This window comes from Centruroides vittatus, unplaced genomic scaffold, assembly GCF_030686945.1.
Source record: "Centruroides vittatus isolate TY-2023 unplaced genomic scaffold, ASM3068694v2 contig_2460, whole genome shotgun sequence".
NCBI lineage: Eukaryota > Metazoa > Arthropoda > Arachnida > Scorpiones > Buthidae > Centruroides > Centruroides vittatus.
In genome coordinates, this window is record NW_027121555.1 from 335,334 (window position 1) to 359,558 (window position 24,225).

Here is a 24,225-nt window from a genome sequence, read left to right on the forward strand (position 1 = left end):
GGAATTCGAATGGCCTTCAGGAACAAATTCAATTTGAAATATGAGGCACCACTGTATTAAGCAAGAAGTAATAAAAACTATTATTTGTTTAGTATCATAGAAGTTCAGATATAAATTTTCTGTTAAGAGACAAATTTTCCTTTAATGTTTTTATGATTAATTATTATTACTCTGTTGTGTATATTGTAAATTGGCAAATTAATGTCTGGTATTGAGTTGCAGAATATAATTGTAGGTGGTCACATACAGATGTGACCAGGGGGTCAGCACCTCTTTCATGCCTCGTCAGGATTGACACCACCATGTCTTAGCTGACACGGAAGCCGCGGCAGTTCAAAGTTCGGACACGCGAGCAGTCGCATTACGGAGCGATCAAATTCGGGATGGAGGGAAAGACAACGCACCAGAAGTAACAGAGGCCTCATTAACTAAAATACAACGTTTATTTACACAGAGCATGACTCTACAGACAATGAAACAAAAGGGAGGATAAACCTAACAATGTAATTTAAGAGAGAGAGAGTTTACCTAGGATCCGCATGGTGATAAATACCTGATGGTGATAAATTGTTCCTTAGAAGTTCTGAGGAAGTTAGCTTGGTAATAAATCCAATAGGCTGGGCGATTGGTCCGAAGGCGATGAGTTAAAGAACCGCACACAAGGAATTTGAAGCACTATGAATTTCGGGGTCTCGACAACTCTAGATCCATGCAACAACTGCCAAATTTGATGCATTGTTATTCTTGGATGGATGAAATTAGAATCTCCGGTCGAAAGGTGGTGAGAAAGTGTCCCTTAGGTGTCTGACAACTGAGCAGATGTTTCTCTCTCAGGCGTAAAAGTTGACAGTTAGTCAATAGGTAGTTGACAAAAAGCGATAAACTATGATGTCACGACAACATGGAAAAATAGAATGTAGGCCAATAATTCAGATACTCACACAGATGTACAGTGCATGGAATGTGTATACCAGATGTGTGTATTACAAAATTGGGCATAGATACACACAGATGTAAAAAAAGAAAAAAAGACTATTTTTGTATTGCATACACTGGAAACAGATTGATTAATGCTGGATTTTAAGTTATATATCAAGTTTAAACCAAAATGGAACAGAACTGTCTTTATATCCAACATTGCAATCTGAATGTGTTGCAACTACTTTTTATTATTTAAATCGAACTTTTAATTTTGGGTGTATACTGATTCTGAGAATTAGTTATTTATGAATGTGTTCCCATAATGAAGCGAAGTATTGAGATCACGATTTTCTAAGGAATTTTTGAATAGAATCATTAGAATACTTTGTTGGTGGTTCCAAACTGCTCCCTCACTGGCCAAACTGAGGTGGTTCCTCAGACCAATCTGACTCATGAACATATTTGATACAGCACTTGTATTAAAGTAGGCAAATTTCTATCATCTACATATTGAACATCAAAAATATTTGTGGTCTACCATTCAAATTATTTGGGCACCATTGCTTTCCATATCAAATTGCATACTTTAATTAGAAAATTTAAACATTATATAATTATATAAAGAATAATGTCTTATAGATAATTATTAAAATATAATCTGGATTCAGCATTATTTGTAAAATTCTAACAAATATTTTTTTTTCCTTCCAAATTCAGGTTTGAATTGTACCATGTCCGGAACTAATGTTTCTTTACGGCAACATTCTTCCGGATCGCCCACATCTGGACTACCACGCGGGCTTAGAAGCAGAAACTGCAGTCAGACAACTACCTCTCTCGCAGAACTGAACGCTTTCATTACGGAAGAATTCACTCGACACACCCGAAAGAGGTCACCGCCTACCGACGTCATAATGGACTCTCCGACTCACAAGCGTAGTCGACTGACATGAACACAAGCACTTTTTCGTTTAATCAGCTTTTTATTTTCTGATCAATGTGACGATAACATTGACATGTTATTTTAATCGATTCAAAATCTAATTATCTTATATTGGTATTCCAATAATAATAATAATAATAGTTACGAAATTTAAATTCAAATTCTTTCTGAAGAATCAAAAATGTAAAATTAAGTAAGCATTCCAATTGGTTAAACCATTTTAAGAAAATGTGTACTAGATTCACAAAAAGTAAAGAATTTTTTTAGCATTCAAACCCTTTGATTGCGTTAAATGTAAAATATAACTGTATAGTAAAAAAAGGAAGGAAATACCCAATTTGTATTTTATAATTTCGTCTACAGTAGGTTTACATACAGACTCTAAAATCAATAAATTAGATCAAAGATGGCAATCCATACATAACAAAATGAGGGGGGAAAGGCAATTCTGTTAACGTGTAAATATCTTTTCTTAATCTAAATATTGTATATTTTTCGACTAGTATTTATGTATTTTGCTAATATCTAAAAGTGAATACGGAACTGTAATTTCCAATTACGAATTTCTCGTTAATATACTATTTTACGGTCTTGTATATGATATATGAATATTTTTTATCTAAATTAAAAGTTAACGTTTTCATTAAATACTACATAATGCTTTGTAGAAAGACAGACACGCACGAAATCAATCTAAAAGAGAACAGTTAATCGAGTAATTTTATGCAGCTTTCAATTCTCTCCATTCTTAAGTTTTATATAAGTCACTAACTGTACCAGTTTTATCACCTCGTCCCATTTGTTTCCGCACTACCTATAAAGAAAAATGTACGCTTGAGTTTTGTATGCAGAATAATGAAAAAAACAACTTTGTTAAAACAGTTCTGATTGGATATTTGTAAATGAAATATGTATATATTATATACATAAATCTATGATACACACACGAGTGTGCACATAATGTCTTGTGAATAATAATTGTTTAAAAATTGGGTAAACATAGTATAAAATTTGTCAGAATTATGATTGATTTCATTAAATTTTTTACTTGTGATTGTTATCAAATTTTTCAGATTTTTTTTTTTATTTTGTATTTTAACTAACCCTCTTCCACATCAAAATTATACAATAGGCCAACACGAATCGCTATCATTATTTTGGCAAAGATTCCAAATTCGGAGGACTCCATGCTCCGAAATTGTCAGTAATTATACCACACTTTCATTAATTATTATGCAATGCTTGCTTTTAATGCATGATGCATTAAGCTTAAATTATCTCAAACTGTCTGGAATGAAATTGGAGTGTTCAGGTTTTGTGGTCTACTATATTTCAGGGGATTATAAAGGGTAACTATGAGAAATTTGATCCAGATTGGTCAAAGGGTTCAGAAATATATAGGGAACAGATGGACAGACTATATATATATATTCTGTCCATCCCTTCCCGAACAGACTATATATATATAATCTGTTCGGGAAGGGTCTTTGAGATAATCTAGAAACTTGTTTTTATGTTTTGGATACATCAAGCACTGTGCAATTAGTCTCATGAACTACAGTCGACTCCGCATAAGTCGACACCTGGATAACTCGTCACTCGTCAGTTATGTATTGAGTTTTTTGTGGTCCCGGCCAACTTACATAGGCATTAATGTTGTTAACCTTAAAACACTCTGTTTACTCGACATTGTTTAACTCGTTGCCACTGGATAAATCAACATACTTTTTCTGTTTCACACTTTTTAGAATTCTGATAAGTCGACTCTCCCCCTGAAAAATGAGTTCACACCACATAGCTTATTGTACGGTGTAAACTCATTTTTTCAGGAGAGGAGTCGACTTATCAGATGTCAAAAAAGTGTGAAACAGAAAAAGTGTGTTGATTTATCCAGTGGTGACGAGTTAAACGATGTTGAGTAAACCAAGTTTTTTAACTTTAATAACATTATTGCCTATGTAAGTCGGCCGGGACACAGAAAATTGACTGACTAACCACGGTGACGAGTTATCCGGGTGTCGACTCATGCGGAGTCGACTGTATAAATGCTTTCAAATTTTAGTATACTGTAATGCAAAGTAATTGCAGTATATTAAAATTTGAAAGCATTTATAGTAATTGCATTACATTAAATTAATTTACTTAAAATGTAATGTTACGTTATGTATGACTAGTTTGTGATACTACGATCAACAGATGGCAGTGTTTTTCAGTTATGCAGAGGGTTTGGTCTCTGCATATACTTTGTCGTATGTACAATATTATAAGTTCTAGTTTTTCAAAAATTATTTCGGACACAAATTTCTACTACGTGTTTATTCATATATGGAAGTGGGGTCCACTTATTCATAATTTTAATAGATTTGATATATGAGCCATTCACAAGCCAAATCGATTAACTCCACATTTCGAATTTTTTAAAATTTTAGTGTCAAAGCACTTGATACACTCCTAGCTTTTCATATTAATAACTTTCTCTAATAATAAGGAATAATACCATTTAATGACAAAATTTTATTGGCCATTGAAAAAAATTTATTTCAGAAGCCAATCTAATTAACTCCATACTGTAATGTTAATCAGCACACACCACGATTGCAATGCTGCAGTGTGCACTGATCAGTGCTTTGTAGATAACGATAAATTATTTAATGTTATCTCATCATAAAAAGTAAGTAAAAGAAATTTAGTTATAGTCCAACTGCCGCAGAACTAAGTGTACTTGTGGAATATTGAACAATTGTTTTAATTTTGGTGGCAATTGTTTTTAAAAAGAAAAAAGTTATACTGTTATATCAAGATGGATGAAACTAAATATAATTTTTTTCATACCTTCTATTAAAGATGATTCTAATAAAAATTTAAGAACAAATTGACATGATGGGTCCTCAAATTCAGCTGACATAGAAGGCATCATTTGTGCTGCTGAATAAATAATTTAAACAAAATAATAACCACCATTGTAACAGAACAGTTATTATTCATTTGTGTGAAAATTCTTTAATAAAAAATGTACAATAATGAAGTTTCTCTATAATGGAAAACTATGAGAAAATTGAATTTGATGTTACTACATTTTCACTTGCCAAAACGATTAACTCCATCAATAACACCAAAATCATAGCATGGATATGCTATAATCGTTATTACTACTATCATTAAATAAAAGCTACATCTCTACAATAATACATTCTACAATGTTAATTTGAATTTATATTTTAAAAATGAACATATATTACTTTGTCACTTTTCTCCACTTATTTGTTTTATGGAGTTAATTGATTTGGCAAGTGAGCAGCACATATAAAACAACAGTTTTTTATTTAAAGACTAATTAATATACACGAGAGATTCTGTTTGTAGTTTTCAAGCGTTTCAATACAACAAAACTTCTGTTTCTCTTGCTTCAAATCAAAGTAGAAGTGCCTTTTAACACTATATTTAATGCAAGTTTTTAAGGTTTATTGCACTTTGAACATAAACCAATGGATGCAGAATAAAAGTAAGCCTCCTGATTGAAACATATAGAAAGACTTGAAATCTTTAGGGCCTTTTGGTGAGTAACAATGGCTAACTTCAAGGGATCAATTTGATCTCTGGCCCGGAGAGCACTGTTTGAGCTTACTTTACCACCAGATGACATCGTCCTGTATCGAGCATGTGTTCAAACACATTCAAAAAGCTTTTATAAAATTTTTTGATAATTTTAAAAATTTAGTTTTAACTTTTCTGTTCAAAGTTTTACCGGTTAAATCCGAGGATATGTAATGTTTTCATCCCTGTGTTACATAGTTTAAAGAACATCAATAAAACACTAGTAAAGATCTTTTTTTCCCAGTCTCTCTCATCACTTGCAGCCCATTGAATGGTTTCGTGAAACAGAGCATCCTTAATTAAACTGATCCTGGACTCTTGGTTTTGTGTTTTTAAATATCCAATAATTCAGAATACTTTGTGTCTTCCCTTCATGCTATAACTGAACTGCAGAAGTTCATATATAATTAATCAGGGTCTCCTGCCCCTAAGTTTTCTATTTCTGGTCTTGACTTTCAGTAATCTACACCATTCTCAAGATTAAGGAAGGACAGATGGACGGACAACAGTGAGAATTTATAGGTCTACAATTTTTTCAAATTGCAGCCCAACAGTAGAAAACTTACACCAGCCTTCAAATGGATGTCTACTGCACAAAATATTGCATCTAAATTCTAGTGCTGAAAAGTTTAAAAAGACAATTAAAGATTACGTGCAGAGTACAGGATACTTAATTCTCTACGAATGATCAGATTTTCCATTATGGAGGTTTTACCTTTGGATTTAGAAGTCTTGTCTGTAGGTAAATTAGGTAGTGAGTTATTTTTAGAAGTTTGTTTCTAAGAGCAATTATTTCTATATGCTGTAAAAAAACACTTGTAAATTAATACAATTCAAACCCAAAAGTAAAACTTCCTTTTAACTAATTACCTTAGCAACCATAATTGCTCTCTCTTATACCACAGTGCACAAGAAGGTTGCTATGTTAAGGGATTTTTTCTAGAATTTAGGGAAAATATATTCTTTCCTTCCCTAACTTATATTTTGAAAGTTAAGTATGGATTGAAATTAAGAAAACCTGCAAAAATTTTGTTTCTTTAGAGCAAATGATCAAATTGACTCAAGAAAAGGCAAGAACGCATGAATACAAAACTGACAACTCTAACATAAAATGTCATTTTCTATTAACATTTCAAATCACTGTATTTAAACAAGTTGTTTAATGTTTTGAATGGTACAGCAGTAGTAATTATTACTGTCTTGTAAACTAATACTTTTAGAGTGGTACAAGTTAACACATTTTTTTGAAATTCTCAATAATAATCTGGCTTTTTAGAGGTATTTCCCATCAAACTTGGAGGTAAGGTTTTACACAAAAATGGCAACAGTGCACGATCTTCCAGTTAGAGAATATATCGATAAATGTAGTGGACAACGGATCGTGCGAGTAAATTACGATGCGGCTTTTTCATAGTTCAGACTTAACATGCAATAATACAGGTACTCCTCACTTTACAACCTATCTGCTTAACGACCAATCAAGTTTCAACCTACAATTTGGGGAATCCCCTTTCTCAGCTTGAGTGTTGATCAGTGGCGAATGGTGACATGCGCCCTAAGTGTATTATAATGAGCTTGCACGTACTATAATAGGCTAATAGCATACTATAATAATAGTCTTTTTATGAATAAATTTGAAGTTTATTGCATAATTTGTATAATTTTACAATGATTCTATATTCCCAGTGGAAGCTCCTTGCTTATCAACCAATTCGCTTAACGACATAGTCATTGGAACAGAACTCGGTCGTAAAGTGAGGAGTACCTGTATACTTTGAGACATTATAAAGATGAGGAATTACAAAATTTAGGAACATTAAATCAAAATTAACAGGATTAAACCTGTATTTGTAACCATTCAATTTTTATAATTTGTGAAGTTTGAAAATGTTCTGCTATAAAGACTATTTCATTTGCTTCTAACCTTTATTTCATCTTATTTTAACATTATGTAAATTTCTTTGTTTTTACTTCACTAAAATTAAAAATTCAGGCATCGATTTGAAAATATAAAGAGCAAACGTATATCAAAGATTTTTAATGATTTTCAATTGCCAGCATGAAAGACAATGTTTACAAGAGAACGACAATAAATTAGAATTTTTGCACAGAATGGGCAATTTCTAGATAGCATCCATATATGACAAAGAAAAATTAATTTTTGACAAAGTTTACGAGAAAAAAAATTAGATACTTTTCCTTTATTGTCTGTATAATGTTGGATTCTTTTACATTTCTGATATAACACATGGCCATAATTAAAGGTTCCCTATTCACAGCACACTACAGCTGTAATCAATGAGTGGATTGACACCAGAATTTGGATATAGACAAAAGGATGTGGAAAATTTTTTGCAAAATCCTTTTCTGCACTGTTTGCATAGTCTATATACAAATTTTGGTCTCAATCCACTTAGTTGCAGGTACTGTATAAGGAAACTAATTATGGTCACCCAGTATAAAGGATTCATTATTCACAGAATAAATGGATGGATTTGTATAGTCATGATGTAATTGCATTGGAACAAAAAGAGATTTCATTTAAATTATTTATTCGATTAGCATATATTAAATAATACATTGTTTTTTATTTGTAAATGTATTTCGAAATGCAAGATGACATTTAACACACAGTTTATGCAGATCAATAATCAAGATCCTTTTTTGGTATCATCTTTCATCAAGAACTTTTAGAAATAATAATGTATAAAGTTTTTAAATTTGAATTTTTCTTATAAAAATTAAGCATAATTACAAACTAAGAAAACTCAAATTTGATAATATAGACAGATTCTCTGATTAATTTGATTATCTGCTTTACACTTGCATCACATATGTCAATTAAGACTATACGAAGCCCTAACTACCAGTGGCGTAGTGAACATAACTGGCGCCCGACACTTTATTGGCGCCCCTCTCCTCCGTCCAGAAACACACATAGTTTGTCTTGGAGACCATTTGGGTGCCCCTCTGAGAGTGGCGCCCGGTGCATGATACACCCCCTTGCACCCCCCTCACTACGCCACTGCTAACTACATCACAGGGTTTAATCTCCCAGCAATAGATGTTTACGTTAAATATAATGTTCAATAATTGTGCCAATTGCTGCCTTTTATTCAATCACCAAAGTAAAATTAATGGTCAAAGTATTAAAGCTCATCTTTAATTACAGGTAGTTGTCATTTATAATAATACCAATTTAAAAACTGCACTTTGGTTAAACTGTTTCCTAATTTTCACGCTTGCATAAGTTTGGCCAAGTCCATAATATTTTGCATACTTTGACTTTAAAAAGCATCCATAGATTGATAGAATGTATGGGGCCTAGAGGTAGAGCAGACCTCTTTTGTGTCTTAGCGAACCCTTTAACCTTGTGTTTTTTTGAACAAATGGAATGCATACATTTCTTAATAATAAAAACCAGCTTTAAAGATTTTATTTTCTGTAAGTAAAAATAAATTAATTTATAAGATTTGGAATCGCTACGGGCCTTTAAATATTCTCCGGGTCTGGGGAAATACCCCCGGCTTCCTTCTCAACAGCCCCGATTACCCAAAAACATTAAAACTTTCTTTTGAGTCGACAACATGAAAACATTAAAGCATTCTCCGGTAATTTGTTTTTAGACTATTAATTGTAATGCAAGTTGAGAAATTTTCACAATATCACAATGAATTGTTACATGTTAAATCTAGACCGAGAAAGGCGTACTGTTTTGGATTCATTTCTATCGAATTTGCCGACGATATTCTCCAATTGGAAGACTTGAGACATAATTTCATGCATAGAGACTTTGTGATCATTCTGTACATAAAATGTTTTGGTAGTTGAAGTGTTGTTTATACACAAAAAAGAAATTTTGTTCCAAACTTATTACATAGTTCAATAATTGAACTAAATTCTTATGTTAATAGGTGTATAGTAATTTTTTTCAACCAGGGCCAACAGTGCTATTAGACCAATTAGGCAGCCGCCTAAGTCAGACTTCTGAGCATCTGCAGAGAGGGGCAAACAGGGCACTTGCAGGGCCCATGGGAATGAGGAAAATTTCCAAAAATTATAATTGTAAAAGTAACTGAGATATGTAACTGGACACTTATGAGAAAAATTAAATAAATAATAATTTATTGATGTATTGATTTGTCTCCAAGCTTTGCCTCCTGGAAAATTTTCTGCAGATGCCCATGCTTCTAAGATGCAAAGTACCGACCTTCAAAGGTCAAAGTTTTACACAAATTAGTTATTTTAAAATGAAATAACTGTTCTTAAAAATTAAGATTGCAAATTTTTTTTTGGTGGTAGTGCTAATATGGCCTTGCCTAGGGCACAAAATAGTCTGATGTTTACAGCATATTAAAAACCGGAAGCAATGACATAACATCAACATAACCATCCTTTGGTTAGAGAGAGATTTACTCTAAACAATATGTTTCAGAATTTGCCATTAAATCATAAATCAATATTTCATGATAAATGAAAAGTTAAAATTATAAATTTATAATTTTCAAATGAAATTCTTTTTTGATAAAATGTAAAATATTATCTTATTTATTATCATTTAGAATTCTTTAAAAATTATCAGTAAGATATTCAATTGATAATTATATCTTAATATTGTGATAAAGTCCAAAGTATACGATTTTAAATTTTGTATTAAATGGTACCTTCATTTGTTATGCAAATTTTGAATATTTTTTCATTTAAAGTAACAAAATTTTCAGAATGCCAATTATTAAAATAAGTATATTTAAATATAAAATTATCATAAAACTTCTAGAATTGAACAGGTATATCATGACATACCTATAAAATACAGACTATAGGGTCACCTTCAATTTTCCTATTTTGGAATTCCTCTCCTTCTCGACATGAATTATAGAGTCGAGTTTATGAGAACAGGAAAGTCTGTTACTCTATATATCCAGTTGCCAAGCTCTGGTCAAAATTTAGTATTTATTTCATCTATCATACAGATGCTCTTCTCGGTTTTTGGCTTTTTCCACCTTGTGAGTACTAACATATCAGTTTTCCTTACCCATTATTGGTAATGTTAAGCAAGATCCTAACTTGCAATTCAAGACCCAAATACATAGCCAAGATTTTAATTTTCAAGACCAATATGCATAACCCTGATACTGTACCTTATAATATTGCCATTTTTAACCCACAAGACTTTAACAATCCTCATATAAAATATAAATATATAATACAATTTACAAATTGGAAAGTAAGACAGAGACAAGAACAAGACATTCTTGCCTCGAGGCAAAACCGAGCATCGAGACTTACCGTCACTGCCCGTCGAGTTTGGCCGGGCTCACATATTGTACCAAGGGTCGGGACATCCCGACATATATGGGTCAATCGTCCGTGAAAATTTCTTCCCCCTGGTCTTCCAGAGCATTAGGTTGATGCCTCGACTGCTCAACCATCTGGCTGTGTCAAGATGCTACCTACCAATTTTTAAGTTGATACTGTATTAAACTGGCTTGCAGGCTATTTGAGAAATAACCTGTTAACCTACAATTACATTTGGTTTCTTGATTGTAGGAGGGTTGGTTTGATAGGATGTGGCAGCATGACATAGGGCATACTGCCAGGGAAATGACTTCCAAGAGAACTTTCTATGGGAAACCGGCCTCTATTTAGGTGTTAGCCGGCTCCACATGTTCAGTATTTGCTGACAGCCAAATAACTACTTCTTGCCAGTGTTTGTCATTATTGCTTTGCTTTGATAGGGGCATAATTCTAAAAAAGTGTTATTTTACACAGAAAGCATTTAAAAATTTTACTTGACTAAAAGTTGAACATGAGTTAACACAATCTCAGATGGGAAGCCAATGGAGGTACAAATATGCTCTTCTATGTGATAAAACTACTATACCTAAGGAGTTTGATTATGCTTTTTTTTGCATAGGTTTTTTTACTTGTGTCACTCAAAACAAAGCAGTGATATGTACACATATAGGATTATTTGCAGAGCATTATTTTGCCATGGGAATTAATTTAAGAATGTCCGAGATCTCTCCTCTTTGTTTCAGCATAATATAGAAATGAGAAATGGTAAATACCAAATAGTCACAAGTAAATCATCCCCACTACTTGGTATTGGCCAAAAGTTTGCTCAGTATTTGGCAAAAACCAAATGTATGGAGCCAGCTTTAGACACGTGGAAAAAAAATGCAAAAAACTCCACACGATCAACTCATTAGTCATGCACAAAACCATGACCAATCACCACTGCTCGGCAATTTTATCAACTCGCCACGGCAAAGTGGACAAAACTGAAGATCATGGAAGTGCTCCAGCAGATAGAAAAAATTGCAATATTAGTAAATAGTAACACAAACTACCAATTTACAAAATTTGAATTTCTTTATTTTTAATAAGAGAGTGCATTATATATAATATATACACACCCTCATTTTATACAACAATTTTAAATATCTAGCCTTTAGACAAATCTCTTAAAATTAATAAACATATAAACTTGTTTTTAATTACAAAATTTGGTTTTACATTTTATAAACAAACAATTATCTCAACTTGTGGATTTAGAAAAAAAAAAAACAGTCCAAAGTAGACTAAGTTCGGAGTCCAACGTCTAGTAGTGCTGTCGTCAGATATACAAACTATATTTAGATTGTTTTTAATAATAAATTACATTCCAAAAGTTTTATCACTTATACAATTAAGCTACATGTTTTAATATTTAGCAAATATTTTACAATTACAAAAAGATTAAGCAATTGTAACTAAAACAAAAGACGGAATTTATTTTAAACCGTCTCGGCTAATCCTATTTGAGCATTGCCGTAATCGAATTCGGTGTAGTAACGCCCTATGAAAACGTCGCCGAGAATCCATAATGGTCCCATAGGTTTAGGAACATCCAGGCCCATAAATCCACTGATGCAGACGGTCTGTCCAAATTGAGATATCTTCATCGTGTAGTCGGATCCTTGAAGAGGATAGCTCCTTCCGCCCAAAACGAAATTTACGACGGGTAATTTAGGAATCAAATTGCAATCAATCATGTATTCGCCTGCCGCCAGGGGTGTAGCTCCGATTTCCTTATTAAGTTTTGAAATTTCGTCGGTGGGACCGGCAATCAGCGAGGTACCGGTGTCGGCAATGGCCTGACAACCGCCAACGCAGTACTTTCCGTTACTAGAGCCAACGGATACTCCGTCCATCTTAAACTGCCAATATCCTTTTCTCGTGACGGGAACGTAAGTAAAGTTACCTTTGTAATGTTTGGGATCGCTTCCACCAAAGATAATTTCACCTCCGACGCCAGCATCGGGATTCCTGTTGAGGTAGAAACTAAAGACGGGTCTGTCTACCAACTTTTGCCTCACCATGTTGGTAAAGACAGGAGTCACTCCGTCGACGGCAATGGCGTCGAAACCCAGACCGAGTATGCCGTCGAACTTAGCAGCAATAAAGGTCAATCCCGGCTCCGTCACGGCTTCGGCAAAGGTCTGATGCTTGACCGGTATCTGGTCGATGGCCACCGTGTCCGTGCTCAAGAAACCGGTCATGCTACCGCTCCCGTAGCGAATTTCAAACGAGGTTCCATTCTTCTCATAGGTCGAAGACTTTGTATGGTCGTACTTATTGTGGATCAAACAAGCAATGTTGGTCCATTTACACTGCTTAGAGGGGACCCACAAATTCGACGAACCGGTGTCGAAAACAACCTTAAAATTCTGAGGCGGAGTGCCAATTGTAATGGGTCCATAATACTGGGCATCTAAGTAGTTGGATAGAGGTTCGGGAAAGGGTCCATTTACGTCGAAATAATGCTGATTTTTGACGATTTTGATTGGTGTACCAACTTCGTGAAGATGACGTCGGACCGATTTAAATCGATAAAGCGGAATTCGGACTAAATTCTCGCAAGTGCTTAGCGTTAGACAGACAAAAAGGAACAGAATTGACGACTTCATCCTTTGTCTTTTCGAAGCAAACAAAAGCCGAGTATTTCTTATCTATTTATATAAACTAGAAGCTGATTAAGAGTCTTGTGACCGTCAGGTGACTCGATTACAAATAATCACCACTCTCTTGAGGTATTCGCTTATGATGCGGCATTATTTAATCGCCAAAATCACGCAAATTGACTACAAGAAATTCGATTACGTGAAATTATTATTTATAATTAAAATCCCTGCTATCAGATAATAACGGAGTTTAAAAATTTAATTTCTTTCATTTTTTTGGAAGTTAGATTTTTTTTATTGCCAGATGGAGCTGCGATAAACTGTCTGCTTTCCCGGTTAGGTCTAACGTGTAGACAGCATTTTCGGCCGAAAATCGTAATTGCAATTAATATATGTTTACTCGGTTATGCTTATTTGAGAAAATTTATATCAGTAATAAAATAAACAATAAATTTACTTTATTGTATATGATTTGATTCTAAACGGAAATTTAGAGGGCATCTTTAAGAAAGTCCAATTTAGTATCATTTTCAATATCGGAATAATCGTATTAGTGTCACGTATTGATATCATTGACAGATAAAAATACTAATATCAATGAGCGATAAATGTCTGCGGATGATTAACTTTGCTAAATAAAAATTTTGTAGTGGTTTTAATTTATGTTATGACTCTTGAACAAAACAAATAATGAATAAAAGTTATAGGTTGCCACCGAGCGATCAAGGTGGCGGCAGCCTACGGATCCGGGGGTACCCGGGTTCGAATCCGGACGGGTCGCTAAATCCGCAGGAATTTTTCGGAGGTGGTTCATCCGGATACGCCAGTCCCGTCCCTCACCATTATGGGCCTGGCCGATTTCATAATGGGCTTGCTAAAAGAGACCCTCTTAGTGCCTACCGGAAGAAAAAAGTAAAAAAAAAAAAAAATACCCTCTAACCACTCCGCCATCGGCCATATAGTCGTGTCTTTTGATTCGGATAAAGAGGGTCACCCTTAAAACAGCGTGGTTACTGTACTTAGGCATGCCCTGTAGGCTCCTGATTAGAAGTGAGTGAAATTTGAGTTGCAAGATTTCAGCACATAATACTAATTTAAAAGCGAAAGCATTTAATATTAGAAAGAGAAATTGTCGCCATTATTATTTTTTTAGATTGAAATTTAGATGCCGGGTACGAGATGTTACTATATTGAACAATAGTATACCTAAAACTAGGAGCAATTCTGAATTAAATCATGTATTATGTTTTCCCTAAAAATGACAAAATAAGGATAACGTGGATCGATAGGGATGCAGAGGGCCAGTAGATCAAAGATTGATCTACGATTAGTGCGACTTTGATATTGAGAGAAGATTCGAGTTCAAGGCGGGCTTAGTGTGGACAGGTGAGCCTAAGTGTAGCACGTCTCATAGCTGCGTGAAGCGTATCAAGGTATAGACCTTGATACGCTTCACGCAGCTATAGCAGTTTTTACCAGCGGTGTTGCCTTATCCACCGATGTCGCTTTATCCACCGATGTCAACATTAATTTGCATGCATGAAAATTAATGTTGACATTGGAATGCAATAACTTAATTTACACAAAATACTGATGATACAGTTGCACATCTGTTTGAAAGATTTAAGTTTGCATGTTTCATGATGCAAATGGTACAGAGTTCCTCTATCGGTGAAAATTTAAACTAAAATTTTTTCTTATGCCCTCAAAAAAAATACCCTCCATGACAAATCTTTGGTGCAAACTCCACTATAATATGCCAATTTGTTTATTTTTAGAAACTTTACAAACTTTTGAGACACTCTGTATATAAATTGCAATACTCCTATTCACAAAAACAAAAGCATTTTTGTTTTGCAAATAGGAGTATTGGTATAAAACCAGGCAGCAGCACCCATTATGGACATAGCCGAACCCATGATAAACATAATTATAAATAAAAATCCTTTTAGTGCCACAGAACGTCGGAAGTTAAAAGGTTAGATTATGGTAGACGTAAGGATTGATCCGTCGGCATGATTACAAGGAACCATCAATTCACCGATCATCGATAACTTTGAAGCCAATCCAAAATACTACACAGGGCCAAGAGAACACGACATGTGCGCATAGTTTTGCGGGTTTTTTCGCGTGTCTAACACGTATGTAGAGCCAGTATCCCATAGAAATTATGGATTAACAACGATAAGGATTGGTTTGGTGGGCGAGCTGCCTCCTGGCAGCTCGCCACCAAACCAATCCTTATCGTTGTTAATCCATGCTTTTATGCAAATTTAGCACGCACATCATAACAGTTGTCTGTCATCTCTGTGATGAAAATATTTTTGATTAATTGTATGAATCTAATAATAAAATTTTATAACTTTACCAGTAAACCGAATAATATATAGACGAGGTTTTTTATATTTTATTAATTTGATATGCACAGTGGGTTTTATTTATTATTATTTTTATTTTTTGCGAATGAATAAGTAAAATAATAATAATTAAATAAAGACTTTATTTCGTCAACTTAAAATGATTGCAAAATCTGCAGATCTGCAATGATAATTTGTGAGACTATCATTTAGAAGATAGTCTCACAAATTATCATTGTGTGACCCGAGAAATCAATAATTATCTCATTTTCGTTATAAAATAGCTGATAAATAATCGAAAATATATAATTTTTATATTTTACTTTCATTCTCTCAAAACGTCTAACTGATTAATTATATTATATCATGTCCTATATTAAGAATAGCGCCGTGTATACATTTGTGAATGAAAATAGTTCCATGTTCATTACGTATTAGAACATAAACAGTCATTGCCATAAAAATTAGCGCACCAAGAAGGAGTAGTCGGAATCGAACGAAATTGTACTACATACATGTATGACTGCTACGATGATATAAGTGAGTGATTATAAAATGAAAGCAAAAAAAGCATTTATTGCAGAAAAAACTACAAAAAAAGGTGGTTCTAGTACCCCGTTGGGCCACCTCTAGCGCAAATACACCACGTGATACGACAGGGCACGGAGGAATGCGGGTGCCGTATGGTGTCCTGCGGCATCTCTGTCCAGGGTTGCCGCAAACGGTCCTCCAGTTCTGCCAAATTCCTAGGTTGCCCAATTTGGCGTCCGGGATGATCCCAGATGTGTTCGATCAGTGACAAATTGGGGAACCGGGCAGGCCTGAGAAGTGTGCCAATATGACGAAAGCAGTCTCGTGACACCCTTGCTGTGTGTGGTCAAGCATTGTCCTATTCAAAATGGCTCTCGGTAGCCCTGCCACGAGAGACAACACATGCGGCTGCAGGATGTCACTATCATACCGCTGGGCAGTCCCTTGGATCACTACTAGAGCTGACCAGCAGTCGTATTGATGGCACCCGCTGTTGGTGTGGGTGTCGCTTCAAAGCATAGGCAGGATTAAAACGTTCACCACGGCATTTACAGACTCGAACACAGCCGTCGTCAGTGTTCAAACTGAACCCGGATTCGTCGCTGTAAACGACCCGGTTCCGTCCGTTGCGTCGGGAGCGACACTACTCAAAACGGAGGAGACGGTGGGTGGCTGTCGATGGCGGCACACGTAATAGCCTCCGCGATACCGGATGTTCCTCACCCGGATCCTCATCTGTCTGCACCATTTCGAGGTGCAGACAGATACGGGGGTTCGTAATGATGGTGCCACCCGGGTCCGGATGGGAGACAACGATACAGTCGGCCGTGTACATGTTTGTCGGAGGACCAGACGGTCCTCTCGGTTTGTGGTCTGCCGAGAGCATTTCGATCCCGGTCGTCATGCGTGCCAGCTCTCTCTCGTCCACTGGTCCCGATACCTCATCATGGTGTTGTCGGAATGATCTATGTGGCAGGCTATTCGGCCAAACGATCACCCGTCTTCTCTTGACGCGATAATCCATCCCCTCTCAAACTCGGTTAGTTGTTCTTAATGTGGTCTTCGATTACGATGTAAAGGCATTTCTAGTGATACGGCGTACCGATACGGCGTACCTCTGCAACAGGTAAACTACAGACAGGATGGCTTTGTGCGTTTTTTATAGGCCAAAGGGCACTTTTATGCCCTCTGCTGGCATTAAGCAATGAGCCATCACGATATAACTCTAATCATTTTCATCATTCTAATCATTATCATATATTCTTCTTCATCTTCTTAGTGTTGTCCCACAGACGTAAAGTCCGTTATTCGGATCTTCGAACGCCACTTTGTTCGATCAAGTACATCGTCTGGGTTCAGATGCAGAGTCCTTAGGTCTGAGTTGATAGTATCTTGCCATCGTTGCTTCAGTTTTCCGCGTGGCCATTAACCTCTAGGTCAGTGGTTTCCAACCTGTGGGGCGCGCCCCCTAGGGGGGGCGCCAAGCTGTTGCAAGGGGGGCATGCTGCTCAACCATCGCATTAAATTTTTATAATGTTGTATTAATTATATATTCTTTTTTTGTATTTTTGTAAGATTTGTTTTTATTACATTTAAAATTATTATTTCTTATAATAAATAATTATTTTTTTAATATATATTTTTACATAATATTGTATATTATTTTGTAGCCCATTAAATAAATTATAATATCAGTTGAGTATTTATGAAATTAGATTGTTAGAAAAATTAGGGGGGCACAACAATTTTTTTTGTTTAAAGGGGGGCGCAGGTACAAAAAGGTTGGAAACCACTGCTCTAGGTGGTAGGCAGTGTTGGCAACTGTATTTGGAGCTGATCGTCGGACGTGGCCAAACCAGTGCAGGCGTCTCTCTCATTTTTGCCTCAATGGGCGCGATGTTAAATTGTTGGCGTATCGTGTCATTGGTGATGTGGTCGAGGAGGGAAACACCAAGTGTCCTGCGAACCATGCGAATCACCCTGGACTGAAGACGTCGTTCGGCTGCTCTCGTAGATGGCCAACATTAGGAACCATACAGAGCGACGGGTCGCACCAGAGTCCGGTAGATTTTCGATTTTGGGTACGTGGACATCTTTTTGTCGCAGAGAACACCGGTGACTTCCCTCCATCGTAGCCATGCCATATTCACCATCGCTCGTACCTCGTCGTCAATGCTTTCGTCATCTGTAGGGTTGAGCCGAGATAGCAAAAAGTGTGCGTTTTATACAAGTTATCACCGTTGACCTGAATCGTGCCCACATTTGGAAACATTTCTAGATATTCGGTTTTCTTAGTGTTAAGGCGCAAGACAAAGCAACTCAGACGGTCGTTCCAGGCCTGCACCTGGCATTGTAGCTCCTCTCGAGTCGTGATTGCAAGCACGATATCATCAGCATAAAGCAGCGTCCAAGGCACATCGCCCTGTATATCCTGCGTGATAGTGTCCATGATGAGAATGAACAGCAGTGGCGATAGTGCGGAACCCTGACGAACGCTAACGTTCATCTTCCAGGTGAAGGTGACGTTCATAATCATTTTCATATCTGCTTCAGACTTATCTCTGTGCCAAGTTTCGCAGCGATACAACACCTTCTTTTTGATGCGCTAATTTTTATAGCAATGAGTGTATTTAAAAATTATAAGATTCTTAAATTGTTATAATGAATTTAAAATTTTGCAAGAAATTTGAAATTATAAAAAAAATATCACAAGACGTCATATCAACTGGTATCGCGTTACGAAGAATTTTCTTGCTTAGGCTACGGTCGCATTATAATACATATTTAAGATCTAGCACATTGGTTCCATTTTTAGGCTTATTTCACTCACACATTCGCTAGGAAAGGCGGAATGCAATTACCCCATACTCTCACCTACTATTTCGAGAAACGAGAATAACGAAATAAGCAACCAATCATATACAAGTACAGGCAAACGTCATCAAACAAGATGGCAGCTGATAAGAACGAATTGATGTCGATGTTAACTTCTTGCATTTATTTAAATATATTAACGATAAAATTAATATTAGCTGCTGTGTATGAGATATACAGGGTGATTATTAAGTCTCGATCCATTTTTGTGATATTGGTAACAAAATCACTTGTGTGCAGGGCGAGAAAGAGAAAATTGCTTTTGTTTGCGCGTATTTTAGTGGATTAACGTAAGAAGTAAAGACAAACTTCACACAGAAATTCAGAAATCCTACTCCTACCAGAACCAATATCAGACTATTGATTACCAAAGTTGGGCGAATGGGTAATGTAGTGTCCAGGATACTGCATGAAATGAAGTCTACATCATCAACCAGAAGACTAAGCCAGGTGCTCGTTGTGCTACAACCATGTCTTCAAGTGTGGGAGATCTTTCATTACAAACTCATAAAACGTGCAAAGCATGTACAGTACAAGAGTTCCATAAATTGGTGGAGGAGAAAAAAACTTTGTCACCCACTAAGCAATGTGTCACGATCTCTTGAAGGCTATGGAACAGGAGGAATACTCGTATATATAATCACATTTTTTTCCTAAATAAAGTGAGATTATGATATAATACCAAATAGTCTACGTTCTGTAATTAGCAAGAAAAGGAAGTAAACATCCTTTTTTTGTCGAACAAAATTGGGAACTTCGTTCATCTCCATAAATGCTAGAACGTCGTAACTTAAACATGGAAGCCTCCTTGGCTGCCATCTTGAAATTCCCTCTCTCTTACGTCAAGAAATCCATGCTTTTAATGGGTGAAAATGGTTTTTGCTAACGAAAATGTCTGTATGTTAAAATACTTGCTCGATTCTCAAAAATCTTGGCCATCGGTCAAGATTTTTACATTTATGGACTCGAGGGACCTTAAAACATCCAAAAGTGAAAAAAAAAGAAAAAGTTGGCTGATTTCCGTACTTTTTGTCAAAAATTTCTGAAATTTCGCAGGAAGGTTTGTGTGTTAGGGACATTAATGCTATTAAATTTTAGTGGTTAAAAGTCGAAGGGGGTCACTTTTCATATCTCGAGTGAAGTCGGATTTAATGAAGATTTTACGTTATTGGGCTGCAATTTGAAAAATTCCCACAATCTGTCTGTCTGTCTTTCCTTAATCTCGAGAACGGACTTAGATAGACGAAAGACGGGACGAGATATGGAAAGCATATGGACTGGAAGCACCGATTAACTATATATTAACTTCCAATACAAACCGAAAGTCACGTTATTTCAATTCAAAACTTCCCCTGTAAGGTGTTAGATAAATGACGGCAGGACTGTGTTGCTAACAGGAAAAGTATGATGTACAGGGGCAAGACTACTAATTTGAGGTGGAGAGCATATAATTTTTTTCGTTTGTGATATCATTCGACTAAACATTGAATTCGAAAATTTACAAATAAATTTTTAAAAATAAAATTGAATTAGAAAATTCTTTATAAAATCATAATTTAGCATAAATTAAGCAATTAAATTTTTTTATTGTTTAGTTTTTAAAAACTCACTAAATGTGTCACATAGATTATTGCCTTTAAAAATAATTGCATTTCTTTCTCTTGTATTATCTCAAAATTTTAATTTATTCATTTTAAAATTTACTTTTATTGTGTATTGTCGTTTCATACTAATTGTATTATAGTACACCTGTAACACATGGCTTTTTTTAAATGAAATATGGAACAGTGTAACTTCACTACGACTTTTTTCCTCCATAAAAAAAGAAGCCAATCAACAAACCATTTATTGTCTATTTTAAAAGTGCAACACGCTATTTTCTATTCAATTTTTTTGTGATTGTCAATGTTTTTTAAGTTGTAATAATCGATGTTCTTATTAGCATGCCACTTGTCATACTTCTGAAGTGGCAATTCATGAGATATACTCTCTCCATTGTGTATTGATAACTTCTTTAACCAGCAGTAGTCACTGTATCTTCTGAATCTTCATTAAATCCGACTTCACTCGAGATATGAAAAGTGACCCCCTGCTTCTCTATTTAATGTATTTTTCTACAATTTCCAAGCTTCTTCACTAATCTAGTATATTTTTTAATCCTGAATCTTACCAGTTTCTTTGCTAATTTGTTTCAGTGAGAACAATAGTAATATGATGGCATTTTTAAAAATTAATATTATAGAATGTCAGGAGTATTTTTAATAAAATATAAACTGGAAATGAATAAGCATAAAATTTTCATGCAATACTTTAATGTATTGTAACAATTTACATCATAGTATTATATAAAATAGATAAGCTTACTTTGCAACATATAAAACATTTTTATCATACATTTATGATGAAATAACAAAACAATTTGTGATTATAAATATAATATTTTATCATATATCAGTCATTTTCAAAGATGACAGATTATTATAATAAGAATAAATTTATAAAAAATTGAAGAGTAAGACATTTCCTGCCATTCAGTTATTAAATTCAAATAAAATAAAATAATTATGACAATATACATTATAATTTAAATTGTAAATATAAAACAAATGTAATGGACCTTGAATTCGAATTTTTATTTAATAGAAAACAGCAGAAAAAGTTATAAGTTATATGGATTGTATATATAAGACTAAATTCATATATACAGTACTATAAAATTAGAACATTTTAGAAAATACTCAGAGAATGTATAATACTTTTTCTCAAAAAATGGTAAAAATTTTTTGGATAATGGCTTTTTACTATGATTTAAAAGAGAATCAAAATTATAATTAACTTTCATTTATATAAAGCATGAAATACATAATAATGGTATTTATTATCTAAGTGTCTTTCTCTTCAATTTTAGATATTTAGAGAAATGTCTGAATAATAATAATAATAATAACTCTTATACATCATATTTCTACATCTACATTATGTGCATGGAGGTTTTGAAGTTTAACCACTTTGGAGGAATTAAAAAATTAAATAAAAAATAATACAAAAATGTCTGTATATTACAAAGATTAACAAAGTGTGTTGAGAAAAATAATGTGTAAAGGGATGAAATATGGTAACACAACACATAGGCGATCTGCCAGTGGGGAAGTGCTCTCCGGAATGACTTTTTTTTTGGAAAACTGGCCCATATTTAGGTGTTAGAAACGTGAATAAATCTCAGAAAACTCCATATGGCCAGCCATTTTAGGAATCTGGCGAAAACCACGACCAAGGTTTAGTGGTTTTGTCCATTCTTAAGATTAAACTTTGTTTTTGTAAACCCAATCCTTACAAAAATCCGGTACACGGACCTGACATTATATAAAATATGTGTTAAAGAAATCACTTATTTATTTCATTATTCCAATTCAAGTGATTTATCATTAAAACAAAGTATTTTTTTGCAATAATGTTTTGAATTATCAAAGAGAAAACTTAGAGATGTCAATAAAAATATGCCTTTTATTCTTGATTCAGAGATCAAAAGTAAAAAAATTCGGCAAGAGTTAAAAATTGTGTGTGGAGAAATCTACTACGATATTTTATTTTTAAAGTTTTTATATTATTAATTATTATAAAATGGCAAAATTTTTTTTTCTTTCAGAGTAGAGACGAGTTTCATGAAAACTTGTAAATGTAACAACGAGTAAAATCGTCATTAAGTCTGACCCTACTGGATGACCCCCTCCATCTTCCAATCCCCTCGACCTTTAACCACCAACATTTAATGGCATCAATCCACCTAATACCCAAACCTTCTTGCAAAATTTCAAAAAATTTCGACAAAAGGCACAGGAGTTATTGTTTCAAAGTGGGTGAACAAAATCGTACTCTCCACACACTAACATCCATATATACAGGGAGGAACCCAATTTTTCTACATTTCTCGGTGTTTCAAAGTGCCCAGGTCCAAAAATGTAAAAATCTTGAAGGGGGTGATTTTTTGACCGATTGCCGTATCTTTCCTCTATTACATATATTTCTGTATAAAATAATAAATAATTGAATTATTTTCATTCGATTTAAAGCATTTCAATCTTTACATTTGTCAATCCAAGTAGAGCCACAAGCAGGAATTAATATCGATCATCTTGTATACTCCATTAACTTCATTAATTATGTCTCGGATCGTTTCAGTTTATGTCCTTGGTTTTAATAGAAAAAAAATATATATATAGTCCTAAATATAAATATAGAATTAAACATATAAGTCTATACATTTTCATCTTACCAAGAAATTTTGCAATATTTTTTCCAAGGTATTTTTAAAGGTGAATATGTTTAATTAGGAAATTTCAGTTAAAGTTTGATCAGTTTGATCGGTTTGATCAGATAGCAAAGTGATTCATTTATATAGGTGAACATATTCCCTTAGGGTATGAGATGTCCTTTCCGAGAGTGTAAAACATCAAATTTTTTTTATAAATAAATCGAAACAAACAGATGTATATAGTCATATCTGTATATTTATTGAAATTATACACTTTAACTTTTTAATAAAGGGATATAAATCGGATGTGTTCGGAGCTAAAGGGATGGACTAATCTAAGGCCGAGAACCATACAAGTTATAATGAAAACAAATACTTAATTAATCCAGATTTTAATTTAGACCTAAATTCCGATTTTGAAAAGGTGCATTGTTCTTTAAAAGGAACTCAAAACGTAAAATAAAAGAGAGGGAAAATTATTTACTATGTATCCCTCGTTGACATAAGCTATGATACTTCCTGTAATTTCACTCTTGTCGAAATTTTGTCGGTTGATCCTATTCGACAGGAAGTGTGGATGAAAGAGTGTTTATAGTTTTCTACAATACATATTGTAATACAAGGATAAACACAAAAAGTGGGACCAAATTTTTAACAAAAAAAAAAAAAAAAAAACAAGCATTTCAGTTTGAATTTTTAAAATTTCAAATTCTGACCAATCATCGTTTAGTATAAAAATTTCGAATTCGTTTAACAGCTAACAAGATTTTTTAAAACATATTTTAGTTTAAAAATTATTATTAAAAA

General features: G+C 34.3%; 3 protein-coding genes across 3 annotated transcripts in view; 1 reads left to right on the plus strand and 2 right to left on the minus strand.

Annotated features, from left to right (window-relative positions):
• LOC136971333 (HUWE1-associated protein modifying stress responses-like) overlaps nucleotides 1–2,201 on the plus strand; it is a 44,590-nt gene extending 42,389 nt beyond the window's left edge. Inside the window, exon 4 of the mRNA XM_067265788.1 lies at nucleotides 1,639–2,201. Coding sequence (XP_067121889.1) covers nucleotides 1,639–1,874 — 236 coding nt within the window. The 3' untranslated portion in view covers nucleotides 1,875–2,201. The remainder of the gene's footprint in view (nucleotides 1–1,638) is intronic.
• Nucleotides 2,202–11,814: 9,613 nt separating this feature from the next.
• On the minus strand, nucleotides 11,815–13,534 carry cathD (cathepsin D). Its single transcript, XM_067265778.1, has one exon. The coding sequence runs from the start codon at nucleotides 13,408–13,410 to the stop codon at nucleotides 12,238–12,240; it is 1,173 nt and encodes a 390-aa protein (XP_067121879.1). The 5' UTR covers nucleotides 13,411–13,534; the 3' UTR covers nucleotides 11,815–12,237.
• Nucleotides 13,535–18,316: 4,782 nt separating this feature from the next.
• Nucleotides 18,317–18,828, minus strand: LOC136971315 (uncharacterized). The gene is made up of 2 exons (XM_067265769.1): nucleotides 18,531–18,828; nucleotides 18,317–18,477 (listed from the first exon to the last, which is right to left on the minus strand). The coding sequence occupies exons 1-2, from the start codon at nucleotides 18,826–18,828 to the stop codon at nucleotides 18,317–18,319; spliced, it is 459 nt and encodes a 152-aa protein (XP_067121870.1).
• Between the last annotated feature and the right edge of the window lie 5,397 nt (nucleotides 18,829–24,225).